The 18,001-nt window shown below is 35.3% G+C and overlaps 1 protein-coding gene across 4 annotated transcripts; it reads left to right on the plus strand.

The window, feature by feature from the left end:
- The first annotated feature begins 30 nt into the window (after positions 1–30).
- Positions 31–15,928, plus strand: LOC109052165 (myosin-binding protein H-like). Of its 4 annotated transcripts, XM_042726632.1 has the most exons (14): positions 31–350; positions 1,141–1,191; positions 3,533–3,592; positions 3,707–3,841; positions 4,898–5,065; positions 7,763–7,851; positions 8,257–8,452; positions 8,541–8,680; positions 9,497–9,656; positions 10,206–10,342; positions 11,859–12,045; positions 13,102–13,156; positions 14,583–14,624; positions 15,629–15,928. In XM_042726632.1, the coding sequence occupies exons 1-12, from the start codon at positions 98–100 to the stop codon at positions 13,131–13,133; spliced, it is 1,608 nt and encodes a 535-aa protein (XP_042582566.1). In that variant the 5' UTR covers positions 31–97; the 3' UTR covers positions 13,134–13,156; positions 14,583–14,624; positions 15,629–15,928. The 4 variants fall into 4 exon arrangements, with proteins under 4 accessions (XP_042582566.1, XP_042582568.1, XP_042582567.1 ...); XM_042726634.1 differs by lacking the exon at positions 3,533–3,592; XM_042726633.1 differs by lacking the exon at positions 1,141–1,191 and having other exon boundaries at positions 32–350.
- Positions 15,929–18,001: the final 2,073 nt, after the last annotated feature.

Below are 18,001 nucleotides of genomic sequence, written 5' to 3' on the forward strand. Positions count from 1 at the left end.
TAGCACCACATGCCTTAGGCTATAAATCTGGGGTGACCCATCTTCAGACTGAGCCGAAGGACTTACTAGGTCAGAGGGATCCCTGAAGCGGACAATCATGCCGGCAAAACCAGCCCCGATAAAGAAGTCGGCTAAGGCCGCCAAGAAGGAGGAACCGGCACCGGCACCCGCACCTGCACCTGCGCCCGAACCAGCGCCCGAGCCTGCTCCCGCACCTGAGCCCGCTCCCGCCGAAGCTGCTCCAGCGGAGGCAGCACCCGCTGAAGGAGCCCCGGCGGAGGCACCTCCTGCTGAGGCACCTCCTGCTGAAGCACCTCCTGCTGAAGCCCCACCAGCCAAACCGGCTGCAGGTACTGAGTGTGGACGGAGACCCCAAACTAAAAACATGTTTAGGGTATAGGGCTACACATACACAAAATGGATGAAAATAAATTATATTCATTATTTTGTGTATAGCTTATGTGCTATCACTAAATAATTTCATTTCTTACTGTTTATACATGGTTAAATGTACTAAAATGAGCTTGAAACAGATAATGTGCACATTCATCCAGTCTGATTGCATTATCTGTGGATGCCAGGAATCCCAAAATGACCAGAAAATTGTTTGACGTATCGATGTGTATTTAAAAATATATTCTGTGCATGCAAATCAAGCCTCAAATATTTGGTCCATTTTAACCTTTTACTAACATTAGAAATTATTTGCTGGCCACATCGCATAAGAAGCCACTGCAAACGCTGCTGAGGCCCCGCTAATGGTAACAGCAGTGATAAGCCAATGGTAAACAGCAACTGTAAATTTATTTGATACAATGCATTTGCATAGTACTGAAAAAGTCAGTCAACATGAAAGACAAAATGTTCACAACCCATTTTACAAGCATGTTCAGTGTGTCAGTGTTGCCTTCATGTTGACTCTCTAATCTAATCAATGCATTTTTCTAATAAAGGCAATGTTAGAAATGCACCAATTTTATATTGAAGGTACTGAATTTGGAAACTCTGTGTGCTGAGATCATATTTTGGATCATGCCAAAACCTGACCTGAGCTATTATTCCATAGTTTTTGACAAAACTAATGCCTGACGCTCTATTATATGCCGCTTTTATTAATGTGTCCTGCTTATTTAACACCAGCTGATGCTGAAGCACCTCCTGCTGAAGCCCCACCAGCCGAACCCGCTGCAGGTACTAAGTGTGTACGGAGACCCCAAACTAAATGCATGGATCTTAAAAAGTGCATTCTAAATGGATACTTTTATTGGGTAAATATCTTTAAGAAGAGTAAAATCAGTTATATTTAAGTCCAAAAATGTCAGAAAAAATAAATTATAATTTGCATAAATAATAATGAGAATAATCCAGTCATGATGATGAATAGTGATTTAAATCAGCTTTAATGAAACTGATTACAGCAAATATTGCTATGAAGTACATTCAAGTACAATTGAAATAATAAATCATCACAGTGATGGGAACATTTTTATCATTTATGTGTAATAAGAATTAGAAGAAGAATTCGCTTCATGTTTCCATGCAAAGAAAAACCAAAAATAGTGTAATTTGCTTTATGCAAGATAGTTTCTTTTATCTTACAATGATTTGGTGAAATATGACCCTGCTTCTGTAAGATCCACTTTATCATTTGTAATAATAAAAATGCAAACAAACAAACAGACACTATTAACACATGCATGTTATGTCATTTAATAATTACCTCCTAATGCATGAGAACTTAGTGTGCATTGCTACTGAAGCCAAGAACTCTTGGTAGCTACTTGGAAAATGTCTGACTACAGCTGATGGTTTAAAAAAAACACAAGTGAGCATTTACACCTGTTAACCTCTCCTCGCTTCTACACTAAACTGATCATACCAGCTGTTCACCCTGACCTACTCGACGCCTATTCTGCTATAGTTTTGCTCTACTTCAAGTGTGCGTTTGATTTCCCAGAAAAAAATTAAACTATCATTAATTATATTCTTTATTTTGCCTTTTTGGATTAAAATGCATTTTTCAAAAATACCTTGGTAGCCATAGATTCCACAAAAATATCATGCTGTTATTTACCTGTAGTGAAAAGTACTGCAGCAGTTCTATGGTACAATGAAGATACTCATGATGCACCATTTCATTAACATGCTACTCCAAGGTACTTTAAAGAACACCATGTCCATGTAGTACAATAGTAATTTTTGGTATTTTTGTAATTAAATGTTATGTTATAGTACTTTTCTCCTTTGTGCTTACTAAAATAAAATGTGGTAATGTGTCAAAAATGTAACAGGTAACAGAAGATTTTGAAATTGTTAACCTATTAATTTATGATTTACAGTGGTAACAATAACTGGTGGAATTTTCTTGGAAGCTGTGGTTAACGAGGTGAAATGCATTCAAAGAAAAGGCGTTTTTAAAATAGTTTTAGTGTCTGCAGAACATAAATCTTAACATGAGCTTCTACAGAAGCCCAATTCCTTAATCTTTCACTATAATGTGCGATCATTCACATGAGAATCAGTTCTGCTCTCTAACAAAAGCAAAGCATGCCGTTCACCACCTGTGCAATTATTATTTTAACACTAGCTATATCCACTGAGGTATTTAGAGCTTGCGGCAAATGCAGACCACTTTATTTACAGTCCCACATAGAGCTTTAACACAATGCATGAAGAAAATAATAAATATTTAACTATGATGTTTTAATTAGCGAGCCCAGTCTTTTGCAGTCACGAGGTAAGTGTGTAATTAAGGGGAAGTCTTTGGTGATTGTTGGTTTTATAAATATTCTTTATATTAAATGAAATAATGATAGCATAAACAATATCAGACATACACAAAACGGATGAATATAAATGATATTCATAATTTTGTGTACAACTTATATGCTATCACTAAATTATTTCATTTCCTACTGTTTATACATGGTTAAATATACTAAAATGAGCTTGAAACAGATAATGTGCACATTCATCCAGTCTGATTCCATTATCTGTGAATGCCAGGAATCGCAAAATGACCAAATATTGTTTGACGTACAAAGTGTACTTGTTTGAAAAAAAATTCTGTCCATGCAAAAGCCTCAAATATTTGGTCCATTCTAACATTTTACTAACATTTAGAAATTATTTGCTGGCCACATCGCATAAGGAGCCGCTGCAAACGCTGCTGAGGCCCCGCTAATGGTAATAGCAAAAGAGCTATTGTAAATTTATTTGACACACTGCATTTGCACAGTACTGAAAAAGTCAGTCAACATGAAAGACAAAATGTTCACAACCCATTTTAAAAGCATGTTCAGTGTGTCAGTGTTGCCTTCATGTTGATTCTCTAATCTAATCAATGCAATGTTAGAAATGCACCAATTTTATATTAAAGGTACTGAATTTGGAAACTCTGTGTGCTGAGATCATATTTTGGATCATGCCAAAACCTGACCTGAGCTATTATTCCATAATTGTTGACAAAGCTAATGCCTGACGCTCTATTATATGCCGCTTTTATTAATGTGCCCTGCTTATTTAACACCAGCTGATGCTGAAGCTCCACCTGCTGAGGAAGTCAAAGCACCTACACCTCCTCCACCTGCAGGTAAACCCACGGGAAATCAAAACCGCTTCAGATCACCGACATTGTGTCATCTCCAATTGAAACATCAGTGTCTGATTTTAGTTTGAAATATTAAATGCGTGTTTTCCTCTCCAGAGCCCACCAGCGAGCCTCTCGAGCTCGGAGTTGAGGATGTCAATGACACTTCCGTCACTATCTCATGGAGACCCCCAGCCACCATTGGAAACTCTGGTCTGGATGGATACACTGTGGAAATCTGCAAGGAAGGAAGTGAGTCTGATGTCAATTTAAAAAATCAGCGATCTTGCAATAAAAATGCCTTTTGGTTCTATATCTTTAAATCAAAAATGCTGCCTGTTTAGGCATCGTCTGACTGGAAGGCAAGTACACTGGGGTAATAAAGCCCTCAATGAGGATTAAACCTAAAATCTAAAGGCTTTTCAGTTGATTACAGTGTCTTGCAGAGCACTTGCATTCATTTGCATCTTGAAATGCCACCTCACAATACCGTCCCTTAAATTAAAGGCAGCGAAAAGTTCATTAGCATTTTAATAGCTGGTCAAAGCTCTCAGTTGCACCTGTCCCCAGTATGTCAACAGCAACATACACCCACCTCAGTTGTGTCCCTATATGGAGTGAGGCATTTCTAGATGGCTGCTGTGCTCATGTCAGTTGCACACACATAAATACAGTATGCTGATACAGCCGTTAAAAGTGCAAATACGTTCTGAAAACAAAAAGTATATTCACTCACATATTGATTTGTTATTTGTTGTAAAATATAAACTTACACATTTCAATTTTGTCATTTTCATTTTTAAAAAACAATAATACTGTATAGACCGATTTTTATTTCAGTGAAATTATTTAGCAGTCAATTTTTCTGATTATTAATAGAATGCGATAAAATTATTAAAAGTTCTTAATATTTTTGTGTATTATTTAAATAACGCATTTAAAAATGCGTAAAAAAGTATAAATTTTTAAAATAATAATACTTTAATAATATTTCATGTCAGTTTTTATATAAGAATTTTTAATGCATTTTATTTAAAAATTGGCATTCCAAAAGCTGTACAATCAATGTTCACGATTAATCAAAAATAATTTGTTATGATTGTTAATGAGATGCAAATCACTAAGGTTGCAGTGCAGATTATATATCAAACTATTAAAAGTATTACTATAATTAAGTATTATTATTGACATTTTGCCTTTCAAGCTTAAAAAACAATGTACAGTTAAACAACAATCAATTTTTTTATAGTTATTGGGATGCAAATCATATTGGATGTTCTTGCAACTAATTTTTAATTTTTCCATCAGCTGGTGACTGGAAAGCCGCTAACGAGGAGCTGACTGTGTCCTGCCGTTACGTCATTAAGAACCAGACCACCGGTGACCGCCTGAACATCAGGGTGGTGGCTGTAAACCCTGGCGGCCGCAGCCCTCCTGCCACTCTGGCCGACGCTGTCCTGGTCAGAGAGGTTGTGGGTAAGTCAACATTTTACTTCCCAGATACTTTAGCTTTAAGTTCCCCCTGCCTTTTTCATAAATTATCATTATGTGTTATGAGTTTCTTTTGCTGGCCACAGAAAAAAGTGCAACCAGGGACATAAAACTACAATGACCAAGCAGAAAACCACATAATTTATGCATTACTGATATAGCTGCCAAATGACCGTGGTGTCATTCATTTAATATTCATGAGCCATGCTGAAAAGTTTCATAATGTTCTTTCCCCCTGGATCCAAAGCCAGTCTTCCTAAGACAAAATAACTGTAAATGTTGGAACATAGAGTTACCCAGCCATTGCTGCTCGAAAGATCGGGGGCCACTTCTCGGGTTTCAGGTATCCCAGACCTCAGAGCTATCTCGAGAGGTGAAACTGGTACCACGTCAAGCCCACTGCTCATGCTGTGTTACAGGGCCCCCTAATTGGCTCTGAGAGGTTGCCAGTTGTGAAAAAATAAATCTAAATAAATCTACCTGACAAGCGTCTGGCTTTAAAGCAAACAGGTGTTACCTTACAAACCCTCTCAGATCAGACAGCAGTGTTAAAAACACCAGAAAAAAATTGTTTTTGTTTTGATAGATATTTGTTTTTGTTTTTGTTTGTGTTTTTTTCTTTTTTTTTTCAGTTTATAACACGTGTATAAGCACTTAAACACTCACTATGTACATACTCACACACACACATAAAAAAGAAAATTATTCAAATAAATAAAAATACATAAACAATAAACACTGATAAAAAAAAAAAAAAAAAAAAAAGAATTTATATATATATTTTGTAGCACTTTTTTAAAGTAGGCTTCATCATTTTAGATATTTTTCAACAAAAGTCCAAGTATGTCACATTCGGCCACATTATCGCAGGCGTTATGTAAACTAGTTTTCGTGCACGAATGCTTGCAGTCACTTTACATACTCCAGGGGTGTCCGGCGTCTAAAGAAAGAAATCATAAATGTAGAATGGAAAGTCAAGCTGGATTGGAATGTAACTTGAATCCGGTCTACGCAAAAGAGGGGGAGAGAAATTTTGGCAGAACTCCGATTAAAGGTCTTCTTTCTACATTCCCTCCAATGCACCGAGGCATGTCATGAATTGTCTTTTCCAATAAGAAAAACCTCTGTTGCATATCCTTGGAAAATAGTTAGTTGGTAAGTGCTGTGCATTAACGAGGATTATGTGAAGGTTTTACATGACTTCAAAGCCATTGACAGCTAGCCACCTGGACCGGTGTCAAGCTGCTTCCTTTAAGAGCGATGGCGACAAGTGTGAATGGTTCGAGTCGGAGGGTGGGATGCATTTCCCAAATGTTCTCACACTGCATAAGGAGTCAAGTAGCATCTAAGGTTACCCCAGGAGACTTTTTAGCTCACTAGAGATGCTATGTTTATTTAGAGGCATGCTGGAGCTTGTAAGCGTTAGCATCCGGCTAATGCTTCAAGGAGATTTCCAGATAAACAATTCAACTTTTTATATACATTGCATTGCAGATTAAAATGAAGACTGAAATGCATGTACTAAAAAAAGGTTTCATATTTTGTAGCATGGATTAGCGTCCATTAGAATGCTAAACTGCGACTCTAAGATGCAGCCTTTGAAATAATTTGTAATTCAGCAGTTTTAATGTAACTAAAGCTCTCCATCATAAGTTATTAGTGGCAGGCGTCTAATAGGACTGATCTATTTTAAGCCGTGATGAGACTAACAGAGCCACCATTAGCTTGTTGGCTAGCTTAGGGTGTATTAGTGTAATTGACTCCTCATAATGTGTTTAACTTCAGTGCTTCTGCATATGGTTTTGCAAAATATTTTGGTAGTTTTTTTTTTTTTTTTTTTTTGCTGTAGACTGTTTAACCAACACAAGATGCAACAGGCTGACTGCAGCTCAGGATGAAATTACAGTTAGCTTGTGCTCTGGAAGCCAGGGTCACGTTAAGGTTAGCAAGTCAGTTTTCTGGTTCAATAAATACTGCTATCCGAGCTAGCAAGGAACGTTCTTTTATTTTTAGTTAGATTGTGCTATGTTACAAACAAACATTCTTACACTGACGTCAATAGAACGTTTGTTCAGAGTTATCTGTATCTTTAATAATGTTCTCAAAACATTATTTATACCAGTACATTGTTCATGGAACATTTATTTCTTTAGCATTTTAGCTGGATGCTAATGTGACATTTTTTTAAATATTATTGCTTTTTTTTTTCGGAATGTTCAGAGAACAATCAAATGTAACATTCCCTTAATGTTTCCAAAATTATAAAATGGAATGTTCCCTTAACACACACACACACACACACAAACACACACACACACACAAACATTTTAAACAATCGGATGCTTTGAATGAGAATGTTTGTGTTATATGGTAATGTTTTATTTTTATATAATCATGTTAACTGTTAATAAGCAAAGGTTTTCCTTTTCTTAAGGCTAGAATTTCTTCTCAGTAATTTTGAGATGACTGACAATAAAAATGAAAATTAAATAGGCTTGTTTTTATGAGCCAATAAACTAAGAGCATGTATTTCTTTGTAAAAAGTTGTTCTGTCTTCGAGCAATTGTGCACAAGAAAGATAGCATGTGCACAAGGAAGATATAGTTCTGTAAAATCTCTAAAGATATAATGCAAATCAAATACAATGTAATCATATTATGTACCATTTTTTCCTCTCTACAGATCGCCCCAAAATTCGTCTGCCACGTTTCCTGAGGCAGCGTTATGTGAAAAATGTTGGAGAGAAAGTCAATCTTGTTGTTCCCTTCAGTGTATGTACTCTCTTGACAATTGTTAAGTTTACTGAAAATGCATGATTATAACTGAACTCTTGACGTTATTACAAAGTGTACCCTTTAAAAGTGCACTCAAGTGTGTTAGGAAACTTTCTCTTTAATATAATTAAGTAGACTTTTATTTCATTAATACCGCATAATCTGCAAGTACAAGTTTTTTAAAATATACTTATAAAATTTGAAAATATATTTTGAGTGCACAAAGAAAACCATTATTTAAACTTCTTTGTCACAAGGAAAGGATTTAATTGGACAAAAAAAATACAAGAAGAAGAAGACCAATCAGTCCATTCTAACTCTGTTTTCAATGAATATATCTGGTAACAGTTGATTTTGTCAAATAAGCTAAGAAGCTAAACTGTCTTATTTTCTTACCTGCAGGGCAAACCGCAACCTGTTGTGTCATGGACAAAGGATGGCCAGCCTCTGGATACTAAAAAGGTGAACATCCGCAACAGCGACAAGGACAGCATCTTCTTCATCCGTGCCGCCGAGAGAGCCGACTCCGGCGTGTATGAGATGTGTGTGAAGGTGGACAGCTTTGAGGACAAAGCTCAGGTGACTCTGCAGATTGTTGGTAAGTGTTCGTACACAACGTGGACCATGGTTTATGTTAGTTTTAAAATTTTCTTTTTAACATTTTACTTTGTTGACCTGTTCACCAGAGTTGCCTGGACCTCCAGCCAGTGTCAAGATCGTGGACTCCTGGGGTTTCAATGTTGCTCTGGAATGGACCGAACCCAAGGATACTGGAAACACAACAATCACTGGATACACCATCCAGAAGGCTGACAAAAAAACAGGGGTAGAAGCTCTTTCAAAAATTACGTTTACCAAAAAATACCATGGTATTACTGGGGTTTTTTTACTTGTTACTTGATTAACATTGCAATAGACATTTACCATGACAGTGTAATGTTTGTTTGGACGAGATGCCATGTTTTTACATGGTACTCTTGAAAATGCCTTGAAGTACTGTACCATGTAAATGCCAAGCTTAAAGAGCCGTTCACGTCCAACGCGTATTTGCATCTAAAAATGCAGCGCTCAGGAATGCTTGCACCACTTGCCCTGCCTCCGGAGTCTTCTGATTGGCCCTCTGTTTTGGCTCTGACATTGATGAGCGGCGTGGCACGTAAAAGTTGAAATTCTTTTCTCTTGACACGGCATCCTAAAAACGTGGCGCTCATGTGTGAGATGCTGCGAAAGACACGAGACGTGAATGCAGCAGTCATACTTGTACATCTAGCGCATGTTTACATAGAAAAACAATGGAAAAAGAGTTCTGTGTGAACAGTGTTTCTTGGTGTTACAATACTTTTTACTATCCAAGCTCAACATACAGAGACAGCTATAATTGTGCCATTCATAGTTTAAATTTCTCCCATTTGAAGTTTTTTGAGCGACCCATCTAGTCCTCCACATCAACACTGCTTTGAGCCAGGAGGGTGGGATTGTGTTTAATGTATTAATTGCAGACTGTGGCGTGTTCATAAAACTGTTTTGAGAACTATGTTTATTCATGCTGTTCCTTTCAGTGGCACTAGTCAGCCAAATGATGGAATTAACTGTCAGTAGTGGTGTCTGGAGTATTTGGACCTGTGCTGCTGTCTCTCCACAGGACTGGTTCACAGTACTGGAGCATTATCACAGAATGAATGCCACTGTTTCAGACCTGATTATGGGTAACACCTACATCTTCAGGGTCTTCACTGAGAACAAGTGTGGAATCAGTCAAGAAGCCACTGTTACAAAGACCTCAGCCACCATCCAGAAGACAGGTGAACCAGCTCTTCTGCATTTTGTGTTTTTGACATTTGACTGTTGAATTGTATTTCTCAGTTATATATATACACACACACACACAAACACATATATTTTTAGTATCATTTAAGTACTAATATATATATTTTATTAATATTTTGAAATTTTTCTTATTTTTAATGTTTTCGTTTGATTTTAAATTCTAATTTAAAATATTTGTAGTAATTTTGTTATGTGCTTTTGTAATTTTTGATTTCATAATAATTAAAAAGAAATTACTATTTATTTATTTATTTATTTATTTTTAGTTGCAGTTAGGCAACATTTTCATTTTAAGATTTTCACAAACTATTCTATTTTATTTCGGCTTTATTTTAATGAACAAAAATGTTTTAGTAGTTTTATCTTTAGTTAAGAATAGTAACCCTGGTCGTGTCTTTTGATATTTATGCATTTGGCAGATGCTTTTTTCCAATGTGACTAGCATTCAATTTACAAATAATTTGACATCCAGTGGCTATTCTTGTTATTCTTACTTCAGTGATCTTCATGATGTGTTTTTATAGGCATTGACTACAAGCCTCCAGAGTACAAGGAACATGACTTCAGCGAGGCACCCAAATTCACCACCCCCCTGGCAGACCGCAGCACTACTGTTGGCTATAACACCAAGCTGCTTTGCTCCGTTAGGGGATTCCCTAAGGTACATGGTTTTTCATGCACCCATAAGCAGAACTAGTGTGCTGGAAATAGTTTCCAGAATGTTCTGACAAGGTTATGAAAAAACATTGTTCCAGTAACATTAATAGAGCGTTCATTCAGGTTTATTTGGTCTTTAATAACATTCTCAAACGTTAGCACAAAAACATTATTTATACATTGTTTATGGGATGTTCTAGTTGGACGTTTGTCTAACATTTTTTAAATGTTCGTTTCAAATGGTTTAAAGAACATTCAGAAGTAACATTCTAATAATGTTTGCAAAACTCTAAAATGGAACTTTCCCTTAATTGTTGTTTCTAACATTCACATAACCAAGAAAAACATTTTAAAAACTGTTACGTTTTATTGAAATATAAGTTCTGAGATGATTCAAGAAGGCTTGTATTTTTTTATTTAAATTAATTGAAATTCAATGCACATGCTCATGTGCTGCATTCTGTATGTATGCATTTTTAAAATTAGGTTGTTTTTTATTTTGATTGAAATTAAGTTTTATTATTTTTTTTTTGTTGAATGTTGAAATGGTAATTAGTGTTTACATGACAAATGCAATGTAGTCACATGCATTTCTGACTACATCTGAATGTGGTTTGTTTGAGAGATCTTATTGCAGAACATCCATCAGATCACCTGAATCACTTCAGGTGCAAACATCATCTTAAATCCGTTAATCCCAGCAGTCCAGCCTCATGCAGTTCAGTAATGTGTTACATTATTGTCAAGATGGTGTTGATGGGTATTTTGTAATGAAGTCTGTCAACAACAAAATCAACACTTAATCCATCAAGAGCTGTTCAACAGTTCAGTGTAGGAATCCGCCACTAACATGCCACCAGAGATAGTGCAGCTTCTAGAGGGGAAGATAACTAGACGAGCGACAGATAAGTGGGATTCCTACATCACTATGATGGGATGAACTTCCAAACACCGATATGTGGAGGCCATGACACTGGGATCACACAAACGCACGAATGAAAGTGTCCAAAATGAACACTCTCCAAGTGCCAGATGCTTATAAATATGGCTTTAGTGGGGGAATAAAAACCCAGTGGCTGCTAACGTTATAAGGAAATGTAACGTAATGCATGATATATTGTTGTGTAACTTTTAGCTCAATGGAAAGTTTATCTGGGATGCCTAGTTTTTATTATCAGTTTCCATATTAGCCTAAGCCACCAAAACAAAATTGTTCTAATTTCTCTTCCACTCGTAGAAAAATATGAAAATGTTCCAAAAGCATTTTTTGCAGTGATGTCATAGTAGAATATAAATTTTTGGTTCCCTTTCAGTGAACAGTTCTTAAAACAAATTTTTTTCTTATTGTGAAGAATATTTTAATAATCAAAAGAACCATCACTTCCGATAAAGAACCTTCATTTTTAGAGTGTGACATTGGCGTTGTGTGAAAAAAACAATTCTAGTGTCTTCATCCATCTTTTTCTACCAATTATAGACTGCAAATGTCACATTTTTATTGTTTTCTGACTTCTTTGCAGCCCAAGATCGAGTGGATGAAGAATCAGATGATTATTGGTGACGACCCCAAGTTCAGGCAAATCAACAACCAGGGCATCTGCTCCCTAGAGATCCGCAAGCCCGGCAACTTTGACGGTGGCGTCTACACCTGCAGGGCCAGGAACGAGCACGGAGAGGCCTTGGTGACCTGCAAACTGGAGGTTAAACGTAAGTGACACAAGAGTGTTTTTGAGGTGTCAGTGATATACTTTGGAACATTCAAAAAAGGATTTTCCAGTCATGATGAGTTTGTGATAGTCTCAGTCTTGATTAACAGCATTATGAACCAACTAAAAGAGGGTTTTCTGTCCTTAGTGAGTTTTTCATGACCATTGAAATCGTCTGGCTGTGATTTCAATGCCCAGAAAAGCCATGAAAATGTCTATAGAGACTAAATGCATTATCTAATTATGCTCAGCTCCATAATATTTCATGGAAGTGCAGTGGCTGTGAAATCATTTTCTGCATGTAATCATAAATGACTGGAAAACTTGTGGCGTTTCGTCGGTCTAAAAAGACTGAATTGAATTACGGTGCATTTAAATATTCAAAAGGATTGCAAATTATATTGGGTTATGTGCAAAAACAGAATGCACATTTAAATCAGCTCTGATCTAATCAAGGCCACATTTAGAATGATTCAACATCATGCAGACGTGTTTGACTGATACGAAATCAAGAACATTTTGCTGGTGCTGAAAAGAAGCTCTGTATGTTAAAGAGAAAATCAAATCATGTTGATTCATGGAATGATGTAAAACACTTTATATTTAGCATTGAAAGGCAAGTATGTCAAATAGATGTCTAGGTCTATCAGATGATACTGTAATGATAGTCAGATGATCTTCGGTGTGTTAGAAACAGATTGGAATCATTCCCATACCGACTTATCGAATGGAGCATAACTTTATTGACATGTAATTTAAGCTATGTTATACAAATGCTTAACCTAATCCGAGACCTGTTTTTATGTTTGTCAAGTTATCACTCCACATGCGTCTTCACTAGGTCGGACAGATTTATTGTTATTGTAAAATGATTTACAGCCTTTTGAAAGCAGAGAAGATGAACGTCAGACAGAACAAGAGTTTGCACATGTCTGAGATAAAACTGGAGTGTCGCTGGATGGTTAACATGCGTGTTTATACGGGTGATAACTTTATGGACATGTATCCCACACGTAATGTTTTGAAAGCCATGCATTCTTCCTTTGGTCCCTAACAGAGCCTGTGATTGCTGATGCTGATAAGAAATAAGTTCAACACCCACATTCATACAGGTCAGTCTCAATTTTTAAATGTGTTCAGGATTGTAAATGCTGCTCTTTGTAATTCTCTGTTCATAAAAGAATCCTGAAATGCATCACATATTTTTATGAACCAGCACAACTGTTTGCAACATATAATTTCAGCAAATCAGTATATTAGAATAATTTCTGAAGATCATGTGTACACTGAAGACTGGAGTAATGATGCTGAAAATTCAGCTTTGATCACAGGAATAATTTTACAACAGATTACAAAAGAAAACAGTTCTTTTAAATGATAATAATATTTCTTAATATTACTGATTTTACTGTATGTTTTAAGCAATTAAATACAGCCTTGGTGAGACCTTTGAACTCTTATGCATTTCCAAAACAAAAATGATATATTTCACTCAGTATTTCATTTAGGCCTACAAAGGTTGATTGCATTCTTGTTGATTTCCATTAAGTCTTATATATTTAAATTTAAATTAGTAAATGTTTAACAATTCCCTGTCTATTTTTATTTTTATTTTTTCAATCAAATATATAAATGGAAAATTTAATAAAAATAATTGTATACAATAAGACGTTAAAATTGTATGTTGAATTTTTCAAATTTTATTTTTTATTTTTTACACAAATTTAGACTTTGTTATTGTTGTTGATTATATTTTACATAATAGTTATTCTTTATTTTAATACCCATACTTTAACTTGAGAATATTTTCTCTGCACTTTTTTACACCTCTAGTCATGTTTATATGTGTGTGTGTGTGTGTGTGTGTGTGTGTATATATATATGTATATATATATATATATATATATATATGTATATATATATATATATATATATATATATATAAAATACCTTGCTACGTGTACTGCGTTAGGCTAACCTATTTTGCACTTACATATTGTTGCTCTTTGTTAGTTTTGATTGCTTCTATTTTCCTCATTTGTAAGTCACTTTGGATAAAAGCGTCTGCTAAATGACTAAATGTAATCTAAATGTAAATGTTTATCATGTTTATCATGTTTGTCACAAAAAATGTAACACAAAAGAACAGTTTTGAGTTTTTGCTTTGGAAAAGGAGCTTTGGATTGCCAAAAAGAGATTTGGTTCTCTGTCTATTTGGGTCTTGACAAGACATCTGTCTTCCCCTCCGAGCCTGGCCTTACATGGGGGACACTAAACTTGGAGATTGCGGCCCCTGCTGCTGGAAGTGTCCGAGTGGCAATTCCCCATAAATTAAACTTGTTATGACTCTATATGTGTACCAGTGGAGAGACTAAATTACATCCACCTGACTGTGCACCGTTAGACCCCGAAGAGTCCTCAGACATCTACTGCTAGATCTCACCACAGAAAACACTAAAACATGTTGCTTGGATTGTTAGAACTATTTCAGGCCGACTGACACCTGTTCCTTGTTCTTCCTCTCTGCATGCGCTCTAGTCCCAAATAAGGAACAGAAAAATGTGGGATCCCTCTCAAAAGGTGAGAACTCATTCCAGAATGTTCCAGCTCCAACATCAGCTCTGATAAGCCACTTTCAAAGCTATTATAAAGCATGCATGCAACAACCTAGTATCAGTTGAATTATAGATTAATGCATTAAGTTGATAACCTGTTTGTTGGTAAAAGAATTGTTAATTCTAATTTATTTTTGTATTTTTATTTATATATATATATATATATATATATATATATATATATATATATATATATATATATATATATATATATATATATATATATATATTTGTAGTGCCTGTAGTGTCTTTATTTTTATTATTTATAATTATTTTATATTTTTCTCCCATTTTAAAATGGTGAATTGAATAAATAGTTAATTTAATTATTAATAATAAGAAGAATAAACACATATTCTGCCAAGGAGTATAGTTTTTTTAACCATTTTAATGGTTTAAAGCAGTTTTGTTTTAGTTTTACTGATATACTATTATAGGTTTTGTAAATATTTTAATTAGATTTTATTTTTATAGTTTCTGGTGTCAGTTTAGTTTTATTTATTTGTTCGGTTATTTTTTCTATATATTTTGTTCCTCCCATTTTACAGTGGTTAAGGGTGTAAATAGTTAATTTTATTATTAATAATTATAAGAAGAAACGTTTTCATTTTAATGGCTTAAAGCAGTGTTTAGAATCATTAATATACTTTTAGAGTTTTTGTTAATTTTATTAATTTTAGATTTTATTAGTATAGTTTCACTTCAGTTTCACAGTTTTATTTTTTTTTTTAAATATGCCTATATATCATTTATGAATTTTTATTTTGTATTATTTAGTTGTAGTTATTTTAGTTGTTTAAACAGAAATGTTACCTTGGCAACTAGCTAAAATAGGATTTTTTAAATTCATTTTTTATGCATTTTATTTTTAACGATAAAGCAACTTGGTGCATTAATATACAGTTCAACTGATTTAACTGCCATATGTAATTTTTATTACTAATTTTACTCTTTCTTTCACTTTTGTAGGATTGTGAAGACGTCTTTTGCTGATGAGACAAAAACATGTACATATGAAATAAAAACATATAAAAATAGACATTTTCCTCCTTTTTCATAATTTAATGCTTGGCCTCACAATTATGAAAAATCACATATATTTATTATATGGACATTTACATCAGCAGCTGCCTGTGACATGTACTGATTCTTGTCTGTGTATCGCCACACATACTTGTCCCTGACTGAGTCCAGTGATGCAACTCGGATCGAGTCCCATCCAGAACATCAGGAGTGTTTGTTTAATTAAACGATAGCCTTTCACCCACATTATGTCTTTTGTCATCTGTCATAATGTCAGTGCACCGAATGTAACATTTACAGGAACATTCAGGATTCAACAGGCCGAGTGACCCTGAACACTGTCAGCGGAGCCTTGGAAGACTGAATAGGGTGACATTCATTAGTATGGAAATTATTTCTTTCTATGACGCAAACTTTGTACAGACACCTTCCCAACCAGTGGAAACTCAACTGAGAGCAGACGGGTTACTGAAGGTCACACACACACACACACACACACACACACACACACACACATACATGAAGATAAATGTGTCTGTGAGAATGCAAAGACTTTGAAAGGACTATGTGCTATGCATGATGTTCATTATCGACTTCTCAGGGTTCCTGTCAGAGAAATCTAAAGCCTAGTGCTTATTTAGTTTGGCCAGCATCATGAAACCCTGCACCAACACGTAAGTAACGTTAGTGATACAAATGCCTGTTGCAATATGAGAAATAACACAAATCCGGTGGGGTTATGCTTAATAATGATGCATAAAAATTGCAGAAAAACCTACAAATTTAAGGTTTTTATGTAGGGCTTGTTGACCCTAGCAATATGATTTTCTCTAGAAAAGCTTCTCTAGTGAAGTTCAGTCAATCTTGTTTTAAAGACAAGATTTTTTTATTTCAATATGGATGTTTATATTTTAATTTTAAATAATTTTACTAATAAAAGACAAAAGATGCTTATTATAAATACGATGCGTTTGCCATGTATGCACTGTTGAGATGTGTGTATATTTCTGAGCAGTAGATGGCAGCACCTTTACTGTTTTTAGATGTCAATATAGTCCGCCTTAAGCGCAGACACATACTCAGCATATTCAGAGCAAATAACCGAGCCCAGGGCCAGATCTGTGGTAATAAAACACTCTGGCTCTGTTCCAAATCCTCGCTGTTTACTGTCTACACAGACAGTACAATAAAGTCTGGCATTAGCATGTTGCTAGACAAAAGGCAAAATACTCGAGTTCATATACCAAAGCATAACAAGTACTGAGGCCAGCATACCAAATACTGAGAAAGTGGGAGAAGTAATCATTTCTCATTTCTTTGCCCACTATTTTTTTTTCTTCCACAGAACTCCATTCTGGGATTGCTTTCTTCATGAAGATGCATGCAATGCTTAAATATGGCCAAGTGAATCTGGAATAATCTTTGTATTGTATCAGGACAAGCCTATAATGTCTTAAAATGTGACCTATAGACAACTCATCAGGTTTTGGGAGTCAGTGGACATTGCAGCGGCTCCCTCTGCTGACCTTGCTTGTCCAAAACATTCCTAAACAGCTGTTCTCCACTTGAATCATAATGTGTGAACAAGGCCATGTCTTTATGAAATCTGGGTCCAAAGTATGCTACACATCCTTGAAGTACCATATAAAAATCTGCTACCCTTACAAAATAACACAGTGTATCTCTAGGTACACTAGCAATCAAAGTTTTAAGATTTTTTTTCCAAATGTTTTTGAAAGACGTTTCCTATGCTCATCAAAGCAGTTATATTGTGAAACATTACTAAAATATAAAATAGCTGTTTTCTAATTCAATATGTTGTAAAATGTAATTTTTTCCTGTGATGCGAAGCTGAATTTTCAGTATCATTACTCCAGTCTTCGGTGTCACATGATATTGGGATTTTTTAGAAACTGTGATATGTTTCATTCAGCATTCTTTCAAAAGAACAGCATTTATTTGAAATGGAATCTTTTGTAACACCTTAAAAGTCTTTACTGTAACTTTTGATCAATTCAATGCATCCTCAACTCAAAGCTTTTATTTAATTTTGATAATCAACCTTTTACATGACCCACTCAATAACATTGAATAACATAAAGACTGTACTAGATTCAAAACACCACCAGAATCCTTCACAGCACTTGTTTTACCTCTAAACCCACACAACCACTTGACTTATTCAGTGTGGACTGAACTTAGATCTTTCTTTTCAGCCCAAGATACTCACAAGCTGATTTCATCTGTGGATTTTCGCAGCTGCCTGTGCCATAAGTCTACTGGGTTTGAGGTCACAGTGCACGGTCTGTTGAGATGGTT

Source organism: Cyprinus carpio, chromosome B6 (assembly GCF_018340385.1).
Source record: "Cyprinus carpio isolate SPL01 chromosome B6, ASM1834038v1, whole genome shotgun sequence".
NCBI classification, from domain to species: Eukaryota; Metazoa; Chordata; class Actinopteri; order Cypriniformes; family Cyprinidae; genus Cyprinus; species Cyprinus carpio.

Excerpts from the sequence above, each read along its gene's own strand:
- LOC109052165 (XM_042726632.1), top strand. The coding sequence starts at position 98 with ATGCCGGCAAAACCAGCCCCGATAAAGAAGTCGGCTAAGGCCGCCAAG. Across the intron at positions 3,842-4,897 it reads GGAAATCTGCAAGGAAGGAA|CTGGTGACTGGAAAGCCGCT; the intron begins GTGAGTCTGATG and ends TTTTTCCATCAG. Across the intron at positions 12,046-13,101 it reads CTGCAAACTGGAGGTTAAAC|AGCCTGTGATTGCTGATGCT; the intron begins GTAAGTGACACA and ends GGTCCCTAACAG.